Source organism: Protomyctophum parallelum (genome assembly GCF_964188405.1).
Source record: "Protomyctophum parallelum genome assembly, chromosome: 5".
NCBI classification, from domain to species: domain Eukaryota; kingdom Metazoa; phylum Chordata; class Actinopteri; order Myctophiformes; family Myctophidae; genus Protomyctophum; species Protomyctophum parallelum.
Window position 1 is genome coordinate 36,727,070 of NC_139702.1, and position 23,561 is coordinate 36,750,630.

At 41.1% G+C, this 23,561-nt stretch overlaps 1 protein-coding gene across 1 annotated transcript; it reads left to right on the forward strand.

Annotated features, from left to right (window-relative positions):
• The first annotated feature begins 673 nt into the window (after positions 1–673).
• On the forward strand, positions 674–16,024 carry LOC310859132 (stromal interaction molecule 2-like). Its single transcript, XM_083765533.1, has 12 exons — positions 674–1,556; positions 5,361–5,491; positions 7,437–7,548; positions 7,946–8,057; positions 8,314–8,429; positions 8,701–8,878; positions 9,230–9,407; positions 9,604–9,765; positions 9,938–10,038; positions 10,682–10,935; positions 11,194–11,377; positions 12,342–16,024. Exons 1-12 carry the CDS (start codon positions 1,400–1,402, stop codon positions 13,711–13,713), a joined length of 3,057 nt encoding a protein of 1,018 aa, XP_083621659.1. The 5' UTR covers positions 674–1,399; the 3' UTR covers positions 13,714–16,024.
• The last annotated feature ends 7,537 nt before the right edge of the window (positions 16,025–23,561 follow it).

A 23,561-nucleotide genomic window follows, 5' to 3' on the forward strand; every position in this document is an offset into this window, starting at 1 on the left:
AAAGTGTCACAGCAGTTGTCTTGCTTTTCAAGAAAGCCCAGGCTGTTTTTATTCCAGTCCCCTCGACTGCCCCCCCCACAGCCGAGCTTTGGCTCCCACTGAGGTCTTGATGGACATTTGTCATCTGCACATGCTCTGCAGGGTAGGGGGTCACTTTATATTTAGACTTGCAAGAGAGAAAGCTGATACTGTCTCTAACCCTACTGTTGACTGTGTTTGTGTGCGTGCTGCTTGTCCTCTGAGGTTAAACCTAATATATAGTTCACTCAATTTAATCTCAAATATAGCCCAGCGATGATGGTGCATGCATGCGCACACGTGCGTGAGGAGGAATGCAGCAATATGCAACTTGTATAGGCAAGTCAGAGGCCCAGATATATTGTATCCAGGCAGCAACAGCTGACCAAACAATTTAAATCCATCCAAATCCCAGATATGTAGATACTTAAGAAGTTTGCTCTGTTGTATGGGTGCCCACCGTCACCGTGCCTCTATGGTGTGTGTATGTCTGGCATGTCTGCAAGCTTGTGTGTGTGTGTGTGTGTGTGTGTGTGTGTGTGTGTGTGTGCGCGTGGCGTGGGAGCGTGCGTGTGTGAGGGTGTCATGTCCGTTGCTTGCGGCTCTCGGAAAAGCAATGGACGTCACTCACTGGCCGGCGTAAGGCGTTTTACCATATAGTACGCACGCACTCTGTTCGGGAAGGGATGAGTTCGTTGCTCAAGCTCAAGGTTCTGTAGGCTGCAGTGCTATTAGAAGAGACACTTTAGTTTCTGGAAACGGTAACGGAAGAACTCTTGCCACACTTGTTTTTCACTTTTCTACGGACCACCATGACATGCACTTTAGAATTTACATGATCTAGCCTAAACTATGTGAATGGGATTTGGAACTACTGCGTCTGCGCTCAAGATCTGCTCTCCGTGGAATCTGGATTATGGAACCGGTGTGCGGCGTGTGCCATCATGGAATTTAAACCGTCGTGGATGTTTTGTTTTTCTTCTCGCTGTCTCACATTTAGGTCCATTTGAGTTTTAGTTTGGCAAAGTCGATAATTCCCAATAGAGCGAGTAGGCCTATAGGTAAGCATTCACATGGCATATTGTCCATGTTGGAGCATTTTTACGCACGGCCTTTCTGTGGATGACATGACATTATCATATCTAAACTTTCAGCACTTTTTCAGTTATGTTTTTCTTCTTGTGTAACAATTACATTTAAAACAGTTTCATTTTACAACTTCGCTGACTGCTAGTGTTTAGAGGTGCCGTTAATAGAACCCCAGATCGTGTAACGCTCTCGCGCACTGTCAGGCACTGGGCCCAACTTGGACCCGGTCACCACTCCCATCTGTTTTGTGGATCCTATATCGCTGCTGGCCACCCGACAGTCAACCGCTGCTATGATGCTGCTGCTGACCCCGGTCGTGCTGCTGCTCTGCCGCTTCGCCCTCTCTGTAGCCGGGCAAGGAGGTGTCGACAGCGGCGGCTCCCACCATGACGACCACCGCGGATCAGCGTACAGCTTCCCCGGTGGAAGTACAATGTTCAGCCCTACAGGTAGGCCACTCGCATTCAGTCCAGGTAGAGTTGACCGTGCCTCAAATTCAGTCACTGTCCGTCGTGTCCGACATCTTTGGATCACCTGTGGTGGACGAGATAGCCTATAGGTCCCATGGGGACACGTAGCCTATAACGCCCTGGCCCCTAACCCAATACACATAACATATGGCGTGACTAGACGCACCCCTGGGGCCTATAGTCTATATATGCACTCGGGCACTTTCCATACTCTGTCAACACCGCGATGAAGTTAGTTGGTTTCAGGTTGAACTGATATTTGAACAACTGAGTTCTCATCACTGATGAGGTGAATGGTGCGTTCACACGTGCAGATGTAAAAGATGCCGTCTATCTAGTCATGTCAATGGAAGCCAGCGACATGACTATGCAAAGACGAAATGATGACGTAGCTGCTCCAAATTATACTGTTAATTATACTCGTATTTGCGTCTGTCTGACCGTGTGCGCGCAACAAAAATGCTGGCCTCTGTGAGAAATGCATGTTCTATCAACAAATATGGCATTGATGCAGGCCAGGGCAGGCTAATTTTGGACTGCTGGTTTAGGCTAATCGATCAAATAAATCTGTCCGTCTATTAGTCCAAGACAGGATTGATGTGAAGTGTAATGCTTAATTGGGTCGTCCACTCACAGTTGACAGTCTTTGTATTGAGTTTGTGCTTAAAATGTACTGTACATTCTACAAACTGTTAATAAATATTTCAATCAATCAATGTTCGTTCCATTCCACGGGCATGGCCATAATTGGTACAAAAAAGGCTGCTTAATTTTAGAGGCGTTTGCTTGTAGGCCTACCTATACTTTATTTCCATTTCACTCCACTCCAGGCCTACCTACATTTCAGAGGAAAATATTGTAGGCTACTTTATACTCCACTGTTTAGCTGTTTTGCAGTTTGAGATTATTAATACAAAATATTAATCAATAAATTATGATATATTGTATAATGTATAGGTTAAACTACCTAAAGGCCTGAGTAGGCTATAGGCTCAACCTGCAGCTGCAACTTTAAAGTGGTGAACATGAGCACATTCATTATTAATGATATACCGTGTACATGTTTCTGCAATGGACATTCTAAGGGGTATATTTTTTTACTTTGCAATTTCAGTCAACTATCTCATTTTGTGGCATTTGTTTCAGAAATGTCATGCTTGTTTTGTTTACTTCTTTCTGCACCCTGTGACGCATTGAAACACTTCAATCAAATTAGTGTTGGTCCATTTTACTGGATTAAATCATGTTAGCCTAGATACCACTTTAGTCTTGGGCTGAATTTAATCAAACAGTGGCTAAACAATTGTCCCAGAGAAAGTGATTTGCTTGTTTGTTTATGTATGTATGCCTACTTACAAGTTGAAGCTCTATATTCTGATTTGTAATGGAGTGTTTGTTCAGTAACCGATCTCTCAGCTCTTTAGTAAACAGAAAATTATTTGCAGGTGCAGGGTTGTCAATTTCATCCACTCGAGAGACACCGTATCCATTTATCAGCTACAATTTGATAGTGTTCCAGTTCCAATTTTGTCTGATAATTTATTTGTGTGTTATTTATGTAGGCTATATTGTATGGGTTCTATCCTCTGATTGAAAATGCATTTTCTGCTCACTAAACTTGGAGAGCCCTGTTACTGAACAAACACTCCAAGAATTAACCGGAATATAGAGATTTATCTCTTAACAAAATAACTTCAACCCTGTTGGCTGGCAGGGGCTCTTTAGTCTTTACCAACAGACCTTTGAACCACAATCCCTTTAACTGTATGAGTCACGGAGAACAAACAACTCTGACTCACCAAGAACATATAATAGACTGGACTGGAGGGATGCTGTACATGGAATATAGGCTAATAGGCCTATACCATACTGTACATTTGAGCAGTGGGTTGCAACATTTTCATATTATTTTTTCATAATAGTTATTAGAAAAAAGAAAAAAGGCAGAAATTGCAGATCTACACGCTTAGATCAGCTATTGCGTCATTCATTTATTTATATTTAAGTTACTTGTCATATATGCCTTGTGCAATGTTTAATTACAAAGCTGGGAAGCTGAAAATGTATTTAGATTCATAACAAAGTTCCAATGTTCAGTGCCAAAAACACAATTAAACTGTTAATCGCAGTTATTAATCTGCAACTTAAATTTGTAATCGTGACAGCCCTACCAGCCAGAACGAGTTAAAATGCGACGACCGACGAGTGTTCTGATTTAACATGGATTAAATATATGGTGGTGAAATTACTGATTTTCCAACCAGGCCTTTATACATGAAGAGGTGCCAACGATTATTGTCACCAGTAATTCATCTCAGAGCTGAGTGGTAAAATGAGTCCAGGGGCTTGTGTGGACTTTCCACAGTTTAAGCCTGTGCTCTACTCTAGGCTGGACAAGAACTCCAGCATGTTTAGAGTTAACACTAGAGGAAGTAGGAATGCTAAAAGGTTAAACACCAAAGTACCGAAACAATGTAGGCTAATTCATTAATAAACATCCTGAAATGGTAGACCTACTTATCATTGGTATTCACATGCTCACCCTTTTATCATCATCTAGCTGCCCATTTAATTGCACAAAATAATTTGATCGGACCATACTCTGAGAACCACTGAATTTAAAGTGCTCAGTCATCATATTACACTCGTAAACACCCATATACAGCAAATAGGTACAGTTAAGTATGCAAAACCTTTCAAATACCTAAGTGAAGTCAACCACAATGAGGTCTATGTGGTAAAATTATATACAAATAATGTACTGATAACTTAAGTGATAAATATACAGTATATTTATTTTAGCTATGGTTACAATGTCCTAGGTAGGTAGCCGCTCTTCAGAGTAAAAAAGAGTAAGAGTAAACGTTCATGGGGACTGCGCATTTGTCCGACATCCTGTTAGTCCGACTACTTGGCCAGTTAAGACTCACCCTGTGGCTTCCGCGGGTGGTTATGGTTAGGGTTTGAGTTAGGGTTAGTATGGGTCAAACTAATGAGCAGTCGGAACAATGACAAGTTACCGTCATAATTTGGGATGAACGACTAAATCAATTAGAACCTCTCATCCCTCCTTCCATTTACCAGTGCAAATCAACAGCAGGGCAAAAATCCTTACTACTAGGGGCCACGGTGGCACAGTCGGTAGTGCTGTCGCCTCACAGCTAGAAGGTCCTGGGTTCTATTCCCGCTGGGGGCGTGTTCTCTCTACATGTTCTCCCCGTGTCCCCTAGGGTAGGTACCCTCACAAAAAACATGCAGTAATCCTGGTCTCTAAACTACCTCCACCTGGCCAGCCGGGGCGCCTGATGGAGGGGAAAGGAACATGTCGCAATTACGTGTTCCTTCCATGTGCTACGTCCAGCCGGGAAAACTCTATTATTATTATTATTATTATTAGATAATTGACACTGGGTGAAAATGGGTTGCAAAATCGTGGGATAAAAAAACTCCTTACTCTATGTATTCTAAGCTGAATGGACAATTTTTACAGTCAGTAAAAGTCAGTATTTTTATTCCACAATATGCAATAAACATGCATAGATGTATTATTCTCATCCTGAGCAGGTTCAGGCTGTAAAAAGAAAAGGTTCTGTTAACCCATTACAAACGTGAAAGCACCTATGTCACTTATATCACAATCATTTTAAGCATCTGCAAAAATAGCAGATCTACAATCTCATAGCACTAGATCTGCTATTTTAGAAAAAACGTCTATTTTGCAAATCCTTTCATGGCGAGAATGTGACTGATGCGCAAATGTTGCCTTTCCCCTGGACCGTGCAGACCCATGCATGATGGTGTCTCCACACTGCATGAGCGAGGCGGACCGCTACAGCCTGGAGGCTCTGAGGAACATCCACCAGATGATGGACGATGACCAGGACGGAGGCATCGAAGTGGAGGAGAGTGTGGAGGTACACAAACCTTAACTTAGCAGTGTGTGTGTGTGTGTGTGTGTGTGTGTGTGTGTGTGTGTGTGTGTGTGTGTGTGTGTGTGTGTGTGTGTGTGTGTGTGTGTGAAATCTCAACAAAACATCATGCAATAAAGAAATCTAAGAAATTGCAAGATGCATTTAAGAAAATTATGCTTGTATGAGTATAAAAATTTATTCACAAAAGCAAAAACTATGAGGAAATGATTTTATTTAGTTTTGTAAACGCACATTACAGTTTCAGATGCTTTCTTCATTTTGGTTGTTTACACATGGTGTGTGTGTGTGTGTGTGTGTGTGTGTGTGTGTGTGTGTGTGTGTCTGTGTGTGTCTGTGTGTGTGTGTGTTCTGCATGTGTGCGTATGAACGTGTGCTTTTCATAGACGTGTGTTTGTGTGCTGTGGAAGCGTGTTATGGGGCTGATGGAGAGGAAAATAATACAGGAAAACAGATGTATGACAACAGGTGCTATGATTTGATCCCACAATTTGAATACTAGGATAGCAACAGAGTAATCCTGCTTTTACAAGTGACATTTGTTCTGAGGCTCCAGACCAGATTTATTCATAATCATGTCCTTGAAAAATGCTTGAACTGGCATTAGCACAGTTTTCATTATTTGGATAAAACAAAAAGTAGAATGAACAAACAAAGAAAAAGAAAAGACAATGAATAAATTACATTTTGTTTCTTTTTGCTGTCTCTAAGGAAAAGAGAAGTGTGATAAATAATAATATGCTGGAAATATGCCCTTAAGATATGAGTGAATAATCGCTGTAAGGCAAATATTTTCAGCTCACATGGCAGACCAGACGTAAAAGTGTACTTGAAGTTGACATGTTAAATTAGTGAACCAAGTCAGTGAGACAAAAATATAACTGTGTTAAGATTTGTCCAGTTGTTAGATGGTCAAATCAACTCTAGCTACAGAAGTTTGGCCATTTGGCTATGAAAGTGGATGCCTCAGTTTATCTCGCACGTGCAACAGTATGTATCCGTGCATGTGGACATGCAATTTGATATTTTTGCATGTTTTGGTTCCCGTCCAGAGTGATTAAGTGTTTCCACCCAGAGTGTGAATGGACCTCTAGTTATAAGTAGGTTTGGTTGTAAACTCAGAATTCCAGAAGGTTATGACGCTGCTCCAGAATGTCTTCCATAGGATACACTATCCCACGGCTCGGGTTGCCGTAACCATAGAGACGTGAAGGGAGGGGCAAGAGTTCCTCCGAAGACAGCCATTAGCTTTTCTACAGCCATCACATGAAGGCTCCATTTACAGCCAAGGACACATTCCCAAAACACACCCCGGGAGCCTCCCTGTGCACACTTTCTCACAAGTGCACACGCACTTATACACAGCAGTGGTTCAGAAACTCTTTAATGTCAACGACCCCCACATGAATATGGGGACTTATTCCCAACAATGGAAACAAGTTGCACGGCTTTCTTGTGTTTGTATCCTTGACGTTTCTCCAATGAACATTATATCATGTTTCTTTAATTTAAAACAAATAAAATAAAATACACAACATGATTATACATCAATGAATGCTGAATTAGCGTGGGGTAGATCCACTCTTTTCCCACATCGAAACATGGGAACAAAAAAAATCATAATCTTACCACATCTGACACTGACGAAGGCCGGATAGCCGAAACGTTTGTCCGTTCTTGTAAAGACATGGATAAATAAAATAAACTAACTCTGAGGCACTCTGAGTGCGACCCATAAAATCTTGCAACTGCTAATTTATTTTTAATACTGAGTCGAGTATCTGTTCGGCTAATGTTGTCTCTCTGTGACCTCTAGCCTTATGTATTGAATTTGTGTTGATGATGACTTTGACACCTCTCTCTCTCTCTCTCTCTCTCTCTTTCTGCCTGTCACTGTCTGTCTGTCTGTCTCTTTCTGTCTGTCATGTAGTTCATAATTGAGGACATGAAGCAACAGCAGACCAACAAACACAGCCACCTGCACAGAGAAGATCAACATATCACAGTAGAGGAGCTCTGGAGAGGATGGAAGACGTCTGAAGGTGTGTGTGTGTGTGTGTGTGTGTGTGTGTGTGTGTGTGTGTGTGTGTGCGCGCTGGTATCTTTATGAGAAACAATTGTCATCACAATAGACATTTTGGGAAAGTTATGAAAGTTTTCTAGTCCTCACTTTTCAAGAGGCTGTTTTAGGGTTTCAGGGTTGAAATTATAACCTCTAACCTCTAGTGTCAGAGTTTATAAAATTAATCTAATTAATAAAAATCAGTAGAATATCATATACAGCAATAAAAGGATGGTGTGTGTGGGGGGGTGTGTGTGTGAGATAGTCAGGGAAAGGTAAGAATGAAACTGTGTCTCTGACTCTGTCCAAAGTATTTAGCAATTCCCTCTCACACTTCCATCTCTCACGTGGCATTCCCTTGTGGTTTCTCCTCTCAGTTCATAACTGGACTCAAGAGGATGTGCTTCGCTGGCTAAAGGATTTTGTGGAGTTGCCACAGTACGAAAGGAACTTCAAAGACTTCAGGGTCAATGGAAACACCCTCCCCAGGTGAGGGCTACACTATGGCCAGTTCACATTTGAATAGTAATTTTAATTTATGATACGAATTAAGGTAGAGTACTTTCCGATACTTGAACTAGTACTAATCATCTCCAAAATACTGATACAGTCATGCAATGTTTCATACCGGTATACTTTAAATGTAGGTCTACTTTACGCATGTATCGTAAGGTAGAAGTGTAATAGTTCCCATGGGGAAGATTGGTTGGGCAACATGGTTACTATTATAATTGTTTGTGTGTAGGATTGCAGCCCAAGAACCATCATTCCTGAGCGGCCACCTCAAGGTCCAGGACCACAGAGACAAACAGAAGCTTAGCATCAAAGCTCTGGACGTGGTGCTGTTTGGACCACCCACACGTAAGGAGAACACCACTCTAACTTCTTTACCTTCTGCCCATCTACCACCATTTAATCAGTTCCCATTTAGTCTGGCTTTACCTGCCTGTCCTCTGTCTGTGGCTTGTCCTCACAATGGGCCGGTTTGTTTGGATTAAAAAAATAAAAGTTACCCGGTGGGGAGTTACTGGTTCTTGAATTTGAATGTACAGCGCACACATTGACACAACTTACATTAGCAAAAGTCTTCATTGAGTTGAATTCCTGACCTGTTCCCCTGTTATATGTGTAGGTCCTCCTCACAACTACATGAAGGATCTGCTACTGGTAGTGTCCGTGGTGATGGGAGTGGGAGGCTGCTGGTTTGCTCAGGCCCAGAGCAAGTCCAGCAAGATCCACATCACCAGGATGATGAAGGACCTGGAGAGTCTACAGACAGCCGAACTGAGCCTCCGAGAGCTGCAGGAGCAGTGAGTTTATACTGTCGTGCACTGGTTCCCAAACTCTGGGTCGGGGCCCATTTGTGTGTCGTGGACATTTATATGGGTCCCTTTATTTGTTTTGTTCCCTACATTTTGTTTTTAATTCCATGAAGAAATAATTCCATAATTTAGAAAACAAATGTTTATGTAGTAGTGAAAATAGCTGAACTACAAGCTCACAATGTGCTGCGGAGCCACTAGCGACACTAATTTGGGGTCCCGGGGAGACATCTCTTTTGGCTCACAGGCTAAATAGTTTGTGAATCACTGCTGTAGTGTGTCTGTGTGCGCGTGCATTGGTGCACTGTGCACTCAAAAGAATTGTTGTGATTGTGTTAGGCTGGAGCAAGCCCAGGAGGAGAAGCGCAACGTGGCCGAGGAGAAGCAGAACCTGGAGGAGAAGATGAGAGACGAGATCATGGGGGCCCAGGAGGAGGCCCACCGCTTCCACCAGCTGAGACGGGGAGCAGTGAGTGAGCTCAGCCGGCTCCGATACGCAGAGGAGGAGCTGGAGCAGGTGTGTAGAGCGTCGAGCACTCATTCCCACACACTGGGTCGGGGTCCCATGTTTAGGTCGCGGGACCCATTTTCATGGGTTGCATTATTTCTAAATATTAGAAATTCACAACTTTTCATCAATCAATAAATAAATAAAATGAAAAGGCAGGTACTTGAAGTCCTAGCTGACCTTTGGCTGGTGTGTTATGCCCCAGGTTCGAGGAGCTCTTAAACAGGCAGAGAAAGACATGCAAGCCAGCTGGTCTGCAACAGAAGCCCTCCAGTTGTGGCTGCAGTTGACCCATGAGGTAGAGGTCCAGTACTACAACGTCAAGAAGCACGGCGCTGAGCTGCAACTGGGCAGTGCCAAAGAAGAGGTAATGGATTGTCTGTCTGTCTGTCTGTCTGTCTGTCTGTCTGAAAAGGTAGTTATATATCTGTATCTATTGATCTGTCTATTTGTGTATTTATGTATGAATCTACTGACTTTAGTCTATGAAGTGAGAGGCTAAAGACTTGCTGACATGTGTCCTTATGTCTTGAATCCAGGCAGAGAAGATCAAGAAGAAGAGGAGTTCATTCCTTGGTACCCTCCATGTGGCTCACAGTTCCTCTCTGGATCTGGTGGACCACAAGATACTGGAGGCAAAGTAAGTCGGACACAATGTCCGTTGAGTGTGTCAGATGTGTTTGTGTGCATGTGTGGGCGTGAGAGAGGACTGAGGAGTAAATGTTTGTATTGATGATGAGTTTTTAGGGTTAACCACCTTGCACATAAACGGCATCAGTCCCTCTGGCCTATGGGACATTCCAGCAGACACGGACATCCCTCTCTGGCATGGTTATGAAAATGCATGCATGAAAATCTGACCGTATTTCCTGATAATGTATTGATGTGTTTTGTGTTGTGAATGTGATTGCCATTTGGGACCTTCATGCCTTGACGTTTAAAATGCATCCCAGTTGGATATTAAAACATAGAGAAAAATGTCTGCAATGTAGTGCCGGAGAACGTTAAGTCCTGGATATATATTCATATGAGGATCTGGATAATAATTCAGCATTATGAAAACGAATATGGCGGTACTCAGGTGTGTCTTATTGTTTTGCACAGCCCTTCAATACATTGACAAACTCGAGCTTGTGAGCATGTTGACTAGTGTGATGATGGTCCGATGACCGATCTGGATGGTGTCCCCCCCCCCCCCCCCCCCCTCCCCAGGAAATGTTTTTTCCTAGATTGTTGAACAGGTTTGTGCACCCCTGTTTTATGAATGCTTCTACGCCCCGCAGAAACTCCCTGTGCGAGGTGACGGCCTGCCTTCGAGAGCGCCTCCATCGCTGGCAGCAGATCGAGCGCATTTGTGGCTTGTACCTCATCAGGAACGCCGGTCTGGCAAACCTCACAACCAAGCTCTACTCGGACCCCAACGCTCTGTGCTTCGCCAGGGTAGCTCAGCCGTCCTACTCAGGCCACAGCTCCCACCATGGATCCATGGAGGATCTGTTCGAAGACCCCGGGTCTCCCATTATACCACAGGCGCCAGGTGGGTAACACTAATGATGGTTAAAGTGACTCCAGCGATGAAAATCTTCATTTCACACTTGTTTTATTGAGGGGCACTAGCCCCTCCTATACTCGGCTATTAGTGTAGATTCCCATTGACAATGAATGGAGAATTTTACGTCATAGTGTCTGAGCAAATAGGCATAGTGACTATTTGACGTCTTGATGATGCACGATGATAAGAGCCCCTCACTTCACACGGGTGTGATTTTTTAAATTTCTTTGCCTTTTACTCCAGTTCCACCAATGCGCTCCCCGCGGACTCAGGGTTCCGCCAGTTGCCGTTCACGCCGCTTGGGGGTCGTGACCCAGCCCTCAATCTCTACGATTTCTTCTGACCCTGACCTTCTGGTCCCCATGCGAGCCCCGCTCCCCTGCTTTGAGGAAGAGGATGCGATGTTCATCTACAGCCAGAAGAGAGAGTGCGTACTGCATGCATCCCGAGACGTTTTGGGACGAATATGTTTCGCTGTTAAATGGGCTATATGCACCCATTTTGGAAAGAACTTGGGCCCTTTCCCTACTTCCTTCCCTACCGATGGTACTAATGAAGGGTCCGTTCCATTCAGGTCAAACAGAGTCAGGGTGCTGCTATTGTGCATGTTGGCTCACTGGAAACACTCTGCTACACCATTGGGTCTCAAAGTGTCCTTGAGTGGGTTCCAAATGGCCCCATGCGGGTGTGTAACTGAGAGTGTACAAATGGAACCATTTGGTTCCATTATTTGCACACTCAGTGTGCAGTGGTTCTCAGACTTTCTAATAAATAGGGGATTCACACTGAGACGGAATGAGTCTGATTCGAACCATTCCTGAATACGGTTGCCTGGTCCCCGCTGGCCATGATTCACATTTGCTGAGATTCAACAGCTCACCCGGGTTCGCTTCATTCAACTTATGTGCCTCAGAGGGGCGCTGTGGACTATGGGGCTTTGGGAGACAGAAAATGTCCTGTCACAGAAGAAGAGTCACTTTCAGAGTTTAGAGCAAATAATAAAGTTTGGCTGTGTTCCTGATATTGTCTTGAGTTATAATAATAACATAACAACAATACACAACTAAAGCAGTGTGCGCTGATGGTCTTAAACAGCGCAATGTAACGGTGCAGCAAGACTTGATTGATTGCGATCCCGGGTACGGTTGGGCGATCCATTTCCGGGAACGGTATGCATCATTCACCATAATGTGAATCCCCTATTAATGGAACAGAGCCTTAATTAGTATCATTGGTAACACCTGTGAAGGAAGTAGGAAGAGTTATTCTGTGTGCATATATTGGGCTGCTTTTAACTACATCATTGCCGTGTTGTAATGATTGCTGTACAGACAGACACTCATCTTAAATTCCTTCCTCTTTTCTTTCTCTCCTATTCTTGTCATCAACAGAGACTCCCTGGAGATGTTCCCAGACACAGACTTCATGCCTGCTGCTTCTATTAAAAGTCTAAAATTACCCACCACCACCGCCATCGACCTATCCTCTCGCAAGTTCTATCGTGATGAGATGGAGGTGGATTCCATTGAATCTCCTGTGCGTAAGACCTCTGTGGAGGAGACGGAAGCTTCTGCAGATGTTGCCAGCAGGAAGATGGTGAGAGATAAATCTATAGAAGCTACAGATTCTCCATTCACAGTGGTATCCAGCAGGAAGATGGTGAGAGATAAATCTATAGAAGCTACAGATTCAGATAGAAGTGATAGAAGTGATTTATCATTGGATGGTGACAGAATGATGCTTCGTAATGAATTAGACACACCAGTAAATATGGTTAAAAGAAAATTATCCCGAAGCACGATGGGGGGTTCGATGGACACTGCCTCAAGAAAGATGCTCCGAGATGAGTTTGAGCTTCCATTCGACCCACTATCCAGGAGGATGACATTGACCAGAGATCCAAAGGGAATGTCTATAGATGCAGGTTCTAGAAACTTTGGTTGGGATAAAGGAGAACAACAACAACTCGATTCTCCTATGAGAGCGTCATGGGACAAGGTGACTGAGAGTGCTTCAATCCCAACCAGAAGTTTATCTAGAGATGAACAGGAGTATTGTACAGATAGCCTCGGCAGAACGATGCTACCCAGAGAGAAAACGGAAGCACTCATAGATGTCTCTTCACGTAAGGTCTTTAGAGAGATGCAGGAGTTGGGTTTAGAACCCCCGGCAAACAGGAGACTATTGAGGGATGAAGTTGACATGCCCACCACTTCTCTGGGATTAAGAATCTCCAGAGAGACGATTGAGAGTTCCGTTGACACACTTACAGGAACGATCTCCTGTGACGGAGATGACGACGACGTTGCGATGGAGATTCCTATGTCGAGGGTGCTGAGGGAGGACTTTGCAGCATCTGAATCAAGTTCAGCTCCGGGTCGTACTGGACAGCCCGACCTCACCATGACCTCCACTGCACCACGGAATACATCCTCTGAGCTTTTCACCTCCGGCCCGTTAAGCCAGCTTGTATACGATGGAATCCTGGAGAAGTCTTGCATGTCCATGGCTGCCACCCCGACTGGCCTGTCTGTCTCGACACCCAACCTGCCCCAGAGCGTAATGATGAGGGGAGAGGTGAAGCCACCACTACCACTGCAAATGGTGGCCAACCCATCTGTCACTACATCACCCCCTGAGAAAAGAGTGGAAAAGAGCAAAGATAAAGAAAAGGGCAAGAAGTCTTCAAAACTCAAGAGCCTGTTCAAAAAGAAAAAAGATTCAGCCACAGAAAGGCTTCAAAGTGGTCTCCAGAAACTCTGAATCCGAGCTGGGATTAACCTTGTTGGAGTATGTCACATGAAGAGGGACATGACAATGTGCCGACAGACATAATCTTGAACATGGAATTATGACTTATTTTTTTAAGTCGGTGCTGTTTGTAATCATGTCAAATCAAATTAAATGACAATCACACCATGGATGCACTGTGGAAAGAAGAGCATGATGCAGATGCATGCAACTGGGCATAACATTTAGTCTGTCTGAAACACACAGACGTTTTATTTGATGGAATGTTTTTGGAAACATAAGAAACCCCGCCGGGGGGAATTCAGTTTCAGCTTCACCCAGCTGATGGCTGTTTGGTAGTGTTGGGCAAAACAGTTCATATCAGTGAACGAACGATTGTGTTCATGTTCACGGCAATGATCCGTTCAACTGATTCGCTCACACTCAACGTTCAATTCTGCTTCCGGTCCCGGCGGAGCACATGAGCTATTATTGCAAGCAACAGTGTCCATCCGATCCCACTGACTTGACTGCACAGAAACACAGCACAGCCCTTAGAACCCTATGTCTATACTAGGACCATGCCTATTTATTTATTTTGATATGTTAACACTATCTGTCTTTTGTCCAGGAACAACAGTAGGCTTTATTTCCTTTATTTCAATTAAAATGGCAATACGCATGCATGTCTATTGTCTAGGGAAAAACGTTGCCGCACCACTGTCTGTATGTGTCTGATGGTCTGTCCATCGCGGGAGGAACAGCCTGTGTGCGCGGGGGGTGAACGGCATGAACGAAAGCGCGAACGTAACAGTTTAAAACGTTTACAGCAAAGAACTAGTTCTTATGAACGAATCGATCATGAATGACACATCACTGTTCAGATTCCCATGATGAGTTATCAAAGGGAGCTGTAAGGGGAGAGGTGTCTTGCTCTGGGGCATTTTGACATGTACCGTGGGAGAGAACCACTGATGATGGCCTCTCTTCCCACCAAGCTACGGACACTAACCAAGTGGCATGTGAAATTTAATTGAAAGTGATTTATGTTTTTTATAAGATATATTTTATATATATGAAGATACATTTTTGTCTCAGTTGAGTCTTACATTGACATACCGGTAGGATGGGTGCCATGCCTTTTATTAGAGAGACTTACGTTGTAATATTTCTGGTTGAAGCAAACTGTTTTTTAAGCGGTGTTTTCTGTTTAACAGAAATAGAACTTAAAATGTGATTTTAGTCTTTTTCATGTTGGGACATTTTATTTGGAAAGAGCTGTGTTATTTAGTCTAATCGAATACTTGTTTATTTAACATCTGTTAGGCATAATCATGTTTATAAAACGTTTGCTTAGTAAATTTATTGAGCTTTGTTTGGTTCAGAGAGAGCAGTATAGGTAATTAAGTAATAGCCTGCAGCTTATCTTTGACTTAAAAGCATTTGGAGTGGTTATGAGTTTGACTGAGCACATTTCAATGTTATGTGATTTTGAAATATTGCTATCAGAATTATTTTCTTGAATTGAATTTGAGATATATCATATTAATCAGTCCTTTAGATCTCCTAATGATGATGTTTTTGGTTTGCTTATTTATTTATTTATTTTTGACTCTGTCTTTTGAGTCTTAAAAGCAAAGCCATTGCAACATAAGGTTTTCCGCTGGAGGATGTGCACTGAAGTATAATAATAATAATGATTATTAATATTATTATTATTATAGTATAGCAGGTCTGCTGATATCTCATGACTGCTCATGATAACTTTGGAATAAACAAATATTGGAGAATATGAGATCTTGAACTATGACATTTAAAAAATACTCATTGTCCCCAGTAGAGGGCAATGGGTTTGTAGTTGTGATCACATGATTCATATTATGACAATTAATAGGCGTCTTGTTTTTTCCAACTTTACTTCACAGAGATAAGCAATCAAAATGACACAGAACACAGGGTATATTAATGCTGGAAAATTATTCTTGGCGGTTAAGTGAGAATGAATTAATTAATACCTGGCAGTGAGTGTGTTAAAAATTCTCCTGAATTTATGATGATTTTTTTTTTTTTTGGAAAACCTTACATTTATGAATGCATCCATCAAGGCATCACAATACAATTAGGCCTAATGTGTTGATTCCACAACCGGTTGATATTGGTTGATACCGGTATCGTAAATTAGGAGTCGGACAATATAGGGAATCCCTCTCCCTACATTTTAAGTGGATACCTACAGTAGACCCATACAGTATAATAGCATAACGAGTGAAGACAATACTTCTGCAGTGATGGCTGTTTGCTATATGTGACTTAATCGTGCCACTAGGGGTCAGCGCAGGCTCATTAGCAAACACATACATCAGGGCTGGTCTGTTCCAATTCTTCTCTTATTAACAGTATGTGTATACATGCAAGGCCTTTGCAAGCAATTTAAAAATTAAATCTCTCTCTCTCTCTCTCTCTCTCTCTCTCTCTCTCTCTCAAACACACACACACACACACACACGCGCACACAGAGATTGTCAGGTAACAGCTGTGGCATTTAAAATGACTTAATTACCGTATGTTTGCACATACCTGGAATATTTGTCAGATGACAATGGACTATTAATACAGCGCCTGGGTAGGGTGTCCGAAATCACTCCCTACTTTACAGTACCATTGTTTACTGGTGTCCAGTATAGTGATAATTTTACCATCTTAGTTAACCCACAATGCATTGTGAGAAGTAGGGCACAACCAATGGTCACTATTTGCAAACTCATACCATCATGCATTGTGAAAAGTAAACCCTATATACCATCATGCATTGTGAAAAGTAAACCCTATATATACCATCATGCATTGTGAAAAGTAAACCCTATATACCATCATGCATTGTGAAAAGTAAACCCTATATATACCATCATGCATTGCGCTGAAAGCAAAATGCTGATGTTTATCTGGCCCGGGGACAGCAATGATGTCATTAATGAGTGATTTCAGACACAGCCATCTGGCCGAGCCAAGGGTCAAATCGGTCACTTAGCTATGGCCACCCAAAAGTGTGAATCCATTCCCACAATACCAGATCAGTGTCCATTTAGTCGACTAAGACGAGACTATAGACTAAACAATTTCAAATGACTGAAACTAAATGGTGTGTTATTCAAAAGTCAACATTTTAAATGTTCTGTCAAAACTAACACTGTGCTAGGCATTATGCAGTAGGACTAGGGATCCCTCTATCTGCGGCATTCATAGACGGTGGTCACTGTGGCCTGGGTGGCCTGGCCACGTCTCCCCCTGGGTGAGTGTCCTTGGAGGTCAGCATGACGTCTTCCCTGCCAGGTAACACGTGTATCACTGTTGCTCTTCTCAAGATCTGCCCTCCTCCTACGGTTGATCTCTGCATGGTTACAGAGGAATTAGAGAACGGATACATCTATTTTGACCAAAAGTGAAATATAGAATCATACAAGCATGTGAAGTGTATATAGCTGGATCACAATCGTCATTTCGTTAACTCGTGTTGAAAATGGACCCTTAGATTATGGCATCCGTTTGTATTTTGTACTCGAGACAATTTGACAGCATAGTCCATAATCCAGAAACTGTATCCAGTGATGGAAAGTAACTAAGTACATTTACTTAGACCACTTTTGTAGAGGTTTGAATTGATAATTCAAAATGAGCTCTTCATTGACTTAAATTGTACGATGAAACAAACACAAACAAAGTTGATTCAGACAATATAGAACATCACCAAACCTTTTACTGTTTAATATAAAAATGTTAACTTCCTCTTGATTTTGCCATTTCTATTAGGAAGAAAGCCCAGACTGGATCCGAAAGTGGATCCGGACCCAGATCTTTAAATGGTGAAATCAACGGGAAGTACATTTTTTTTTTTACAAGGTACATTTCGGCCATTTGAAAAGAGCCAATCTACAAGCTCACAATGCATCACGATGAGGCGCATTGTGAGCTTGTCGATCTGCTATTTTGATTTCTTTTTTTTTATACATTTCAAAACTTGAAACGAGACATTCTTCATAATGAGTATTTTACTTTTGGTACTTTAAGTACATATTTTGATGCCGATACTTGTGTACTTTTATTTACTTTTTGAATTCCTGACTTTGACTTGTAACAGAGTATTTCTTCATTGCAGTATTGATACTTTTGCTTGAGTAAAAAAAATTGAGTAATTTTTCCACCACTGACCGTATCAAACGACAGTGTCGGCCTGTGCGTGGCCTAATATCATGCATTTAAAAAACAGGGGGTCCTTGAAATTAAGAAGGTTGAGAATCTGTGATGTAAATGATGACCTACCACAGATGGTTCCAATATAGTAGGCACTTGGTAGAAGGACAAACAGCAGAAGTCTGGAGAGAACCAGCAGGAGCCAGCTCACACTGCAGTCACAGCTCACAGCGTTGTCACCCTTGATCTCGGTAAGAGAATGATCTGATGAATAATGACATATGCCATTACTAGTACATTTCTACTACGGTCATATCTAGCTCATGCAAATATTTTATGTTTGAGAATAAAGAAAACACATACAGTATGTCATGGAAAAGTAATCATACTGGGACATTGTATGAAAGGGCACTGAAAACCTTTGCTAGCGATCTATTGGGTTTTCAATTAATTGAATAATCAAGAAGCATACATAATGATGATAATTCATTATTTTTATCATTATGATAGGCCTATATATCAAGAAAAAGATTAACCACTGAAGAGTTGTTGTATAAGAGTAACCATAGCCATCGCACAACGCATTGACATGTTGGAATGTGGCCCCTATATTAACATGCCCAAAGGGATCTATTTTTAATTGATTATTTTATTAAATTATCTTATTTTCACGATTCGATTTTCGAATCAATTAATTTGACAAACTCTTCATCCAAGTTAACTTTCATTGGAAACTGACTCGTTTTCAAATCAGTAACTATATGACCTGTTCTACACCCGAAGAAAGCTTGACATACAGTACAAAGCAAAGCGTATGTCAGGCTAGCGATAGTGGTCACAAACTAAAACGCTCACCCAACATAATACTTGGGATGACGTCTCATAGGTAAATGCCATGGTGCATTTATATAGAGCCTTTTTCCAAGGTGCTTTACATAGATTGTGCATTACATTCACCCATTCACACACACCGATGGCGGAGGAAAGCATGCAAGGCACCAATCAGCACATCAGGAGCAATTAGGGGTTTGCTCAAGGACACTTCGACACTAACTCTGGGGGAGCCTGGGTTTGAACTGGCAACCTTGCGGTTAACCATCCAGCCACTCTACCTACCCCTGAGCCACCGCCAGGTTCATTTTAAAAAGACTAAAATTATTTCCACATCCACCGTATTATTTTTGTAATTTGTGTAGGCCTAATCTATTTGTAATTATGGAAAATCCTAGTCCTAATTAATTGTAAATAAAAAATAGGAAGTGCAAAAATCCTTGTGTTGAGATTATATTCCCATAACCTCCCAATATTCCCAGTAACTTTAGTTCCACAGTAGAGACCAGGTCAGAATCAGTTACATTCTCTAACATAGCAATCAGTATCGGTTCCACTTGAATTTCAAAATCTTGAATGATTGAGTAGGTTGTTTGTTATGAGAGCCGTTGCTGAACCACACAACGAGAACTCCAGTTAATAGTTAATAGACTGTGATGTTGTCTGACTTCATCTCCCTTCATAATATTGGAAATATTTTTCAAACGATTTTTCAATCATTCAAATAAAAGGAATCAGATCAAAATACTCACTGAAATAAATCCTTGTGGTGATATTACCATATGTAAACCATATGTAAAAAAAGAAAAGTTTCTTTCTAATTTAATCTTTATCTGTGACTATACTGTTATAAGTTCAGTTCCACAGTAGTAGAGACCCAGGTCAGAATCAGTTGCATTGTTTATCAGCAGATCATAGGAATTATAGGTTAATTCCACTACTGAAAGTAACTTGGGTCTGATTCAACGGATTCATATTTTGTTGACACAACAAGAGTAGGTAATAGGTTGATCTTTATGTAAATTACGGAAAGAATAGGAAGTGGATTAAAAATACTTACTGAATGAAATCCTTGTGGTGAGGTTACTATACCCGTAGGATGTTTCCTCTCTAAGTTTACCTTCTTTATCCTTGACTAATTCAGTATGTTCTAACTAACTAACTAAGATATTCACTAAAGAAAATCATATTTTTTTAATGACAGATGTAGCCACTAGAGTAGACCAAAACATTTCCAATAAACTCTCTAGCCTAGCAACGAAACAGTTAACAATGATAATTCGGATGGAAATTTGGAATATCAAAATTGTATAATAAGTGTTGTTAAAAGCAGATCTAGACCTTATACTGTACACTGTTTGCAGCATATGTAAATTTGAAACTGTTAAAAGCTACTGTTTAGCCTTCATATGAGTACATTTTATGACATGAAAAGGTTTATTCCTATATGTTTGACCAATATAACGCCAAACAAGTGTTATTGTATGAATTTACTATGAATTTGCAGATCTAAAACTAGGTGAGAAACATTAGTCAAATGCGCATAGAATAAGATTCAATAAGATGATCAAGACAGAGACATGATGTACTGTACGTACATCATTCCAACTCTGGGAATAACAAAAAAACACATCTAATCACAATTATGTCCCAATACACTGTAAATGATGGAAAAAATAGAAAATGTATTAAAAATACTTACTGAATGAAATCCTTGTGGTGAGGTTACTATACTTGTAGGATGTTTCCTCTCTAAGTTTACCTTTAACCTTGACTAATTCAGTATGTTCAGTTCCACAGTAATAGAGACCCAGGTCAGAATCAGTTACATTCACTATCAGCAAATCATAGGATTCAGTAGATTGGTTCCACTTGAAATGAAAAGAGGAAGAGGGATCTTGAACATATGATTCCCGTAGTTTAATTTCAAGAGTGGGTTGATTTTTATGAGAGTCGTTTCTGAACCACACAATGTAAACTCCTTTTTGTGGGAATTGTTTGCAGTCACAGTGGATTGTGATGTTGTCTCCTTGTCTGACTGTCATCTGAACTTCTAATCCAAAGACCCCATCCTGACAGACGTAAAGAACACCTGTAAACCAAAAAAAGAAGAAAAATAAAAGATGAACCATACTCACTTCAACTCCACCGTATAAGATGACGGCTAGAAATAATTGTAATTATTGCCTTGGACTATCAAAGAGCAACCTAACAATTAAATCAAAATGTTTCCCTCAATAAGATAATTAAAGTATACCTAGTAGAGCAGCTAAAAGCAGATGCAGCTTTCCCATGTCTGCTGGATGGTGACAGAGCTCATTGATACTGATGTCAAATGATGAGCAGACATAACTAATGAAGCTATCATTGGTTAGTTGAGAAGCTATCATTGGTTAGTTGAGTGGAATGTTTTCACACTAGGGTTGCGTAAAGCGTTTACACTTTAAGGGGCCTCATGTCTGTATAGCATATAAATTACATAATTATTACATCAACTTCAACTCAACTTTAGTTGAATCAAATCACAAGTATACAGGTGTATAATAAGGGGTGAAATTATTTTGTGCAATATTCCCACAAATTGCAGTTATATTTTAAATAAAAACAGTGTAGTTTATAGAGGGTATGCGTGTGACATCATCATCATACCCGGAAGTTATGTGGGAACGCCTACTGAGTGGCAAAAAACTACTTTCTGGCCTTGACAGACCATACATCCAAACAGAAAAGTCATATCTGATTGCATTCAATGATGTTAACCGACGTTAACTCACTTTGCCACTCACTGTACCACTTTATTTGACACTCACTTTACCACTCACTTTACCACTTGATTTTCCACTCACTTGCATGTGCATACCTTCTACATATTACTGTTATATAAATATTGGAGAAAGTAAGAATAAAACAAATCTAAATTATTATTGAATATACATGGGCTATATCTTGCGCCAACCCCTTACCCCTTATCCCTAAACCTATTTGCCATGTTTTACTATTTTGAAAAGGCTTTTAAAATAGGAAAAAGTTGCAAATATATGTTTAGGGATAAAGGGTAAGATAGGGCCCAAAGGGCTCCATTTTCGTCTGATCTTTCTACGGTTTACGGGTGCTTTTAAAATGCATCGCTTTCCCAAATATGTTTGACCAAAATAGCAATTTAGGGGAAAGCGTGCCAGCACACCCATGACCACACCTCTAGGCGCAAATACTGGTGTCAGCAAAAAAGATAGCGGGTGATGCTGGACGAAAATACCATTAAGGGACAGAGAAAGCTACTATATTCATAATTTTCGGGCAGCGGCTGAATTGCGGGCTGCTTTGCGGGTAAAGGCGGCGACGAAATTGGAGCCCTTGTGTGTGACCGTATTCCTGCAGTCTCTTGTGGAAATAGAAAACATATCAAATAGCAGCAGATATCAAATATGCAAAAAGGAAAGTGAATGACTATAATATGTAGCTGTAGAGTGCTTCAATGTAGTGAGACTGACATGGTCATCTATGGCCAGATTCATTTCAATTAAATTAAATTAAATTCAATTCAATTCAATTCAATTCAATTCAATTGGCTTTATTGGCATGAGAAAACATGCATTTACATTGCACAATACAACAATACAATCAAAACAAAAATTATGTACACTACATTTGTTGGTCAGAATCTTCAGATTAATATCAAAACAGAATCAAAAGTACAGTGGGTCTAGGCCAGATATTTCATGTTGAAACCTTTGAGTACCTCAAATTGCCAGGCATGTATTGTTGTACTTTAATATATTTTGATGAGAAATATATTTTATGGAATTTATTATCTGGAAAATATACGCGCAGGTTTAATGATGGTGTGACAAAATGTGGATTAAAGCAATTGTGGAGGGTATTGCACATTAAAATGCATACTTGGCAAGTGATAGCACAAAATCCACCAAAGAAAGTGCAGCTAGAGACATAATATATGTGAATCTTTGGTGTTGACACTTTTGTAGTTTGTCAACCTACAGTCTTGTCATGTTTTGTTAAGATGCAAACTGTATCTTTGAAGATACAACAACAGATCAGTTGAGTGGAAACATTTGAGCTTGTTGGGCTTTTCATGGGAAACTGATATTGTGGTGAAACTCACACCATGGTTATGTGTTGCGATCTAGCAGCACATCCTCTGGTGGGTTTGTTGAGCTTTGTTTTCTTCTCTGGCCTCTCCAGGGGTGGTGTCTTAAAACCACAACTGTGTGTGTGTGTGTGTGTGTGTGTGTGTGTGTGTGTGTGTGTGTGTGTGTGTGTGTGTGCGTGTGCGTGTGCGTGTGCGTGTGCGTGTGCGTGTGCGTGTGCGTGTGCGTGTGCGTGTGCGTGTGCGTGTGCGCGTGCGCGTGCGCGCGGGCGTCCGGACTGATCTGTTTAAAGATTGAAGATGGTCCATAAGTATCATCAGAAGCACTTCATACTGTATGCATGAGCACAACACCAATCAGTAGACTACTGTATAATTATTTGTGTAACAGTATAGACAATTTCAGTTTTAATTGTATGTATGCAATCAGACTTTATTTGAAATTAGATAAGAAAGCAATTAACATGCAATTATTGAAAATAAGCTATTCAACAACTCACAATGACCACCAATCTTAACTTAAGCTAAGCATTTAAGAAGCTAAGAATCTAACATCCAACAGTAGAATATTATATACACTATGTCTACATTCTGCTATATCTAAAATATATAAATTTAGCCTTTGCATACGCCTGCAGGGCTAGGGCAAGTGCTACAGCAAGTGCTGCAGGCTAATTACTGTACAGAAGAAAAATATAGAATAGAAATATGCACATTTCTTCTAACTATAGAAGGTGTAAATTTAAAAGGTGAA

Coding starts and splice junctions, on each gene's coding strand:
- LOC310859132 (XM_083765533.1), top strand. CDS start 1,400: ATGATGCTGCTGCTGACCCCGGTCGTGCTGCTGCTCTGCCGCTTCGCC. Junction 8,058..8,313: donor AATGGAAACACCCTCCCCAG/GTGAGGGCTACA, acceptor GTTTGTGTGTAG/GATTGCAGCCCAAGAACCAT. Junction 10,039..10,681: donor CACAAGATACTGGAGGCAAA/GTAAGTCGGACA, acceptor TACGCCCCGCAG/AAACTCCCTGTGCGAGGTGA.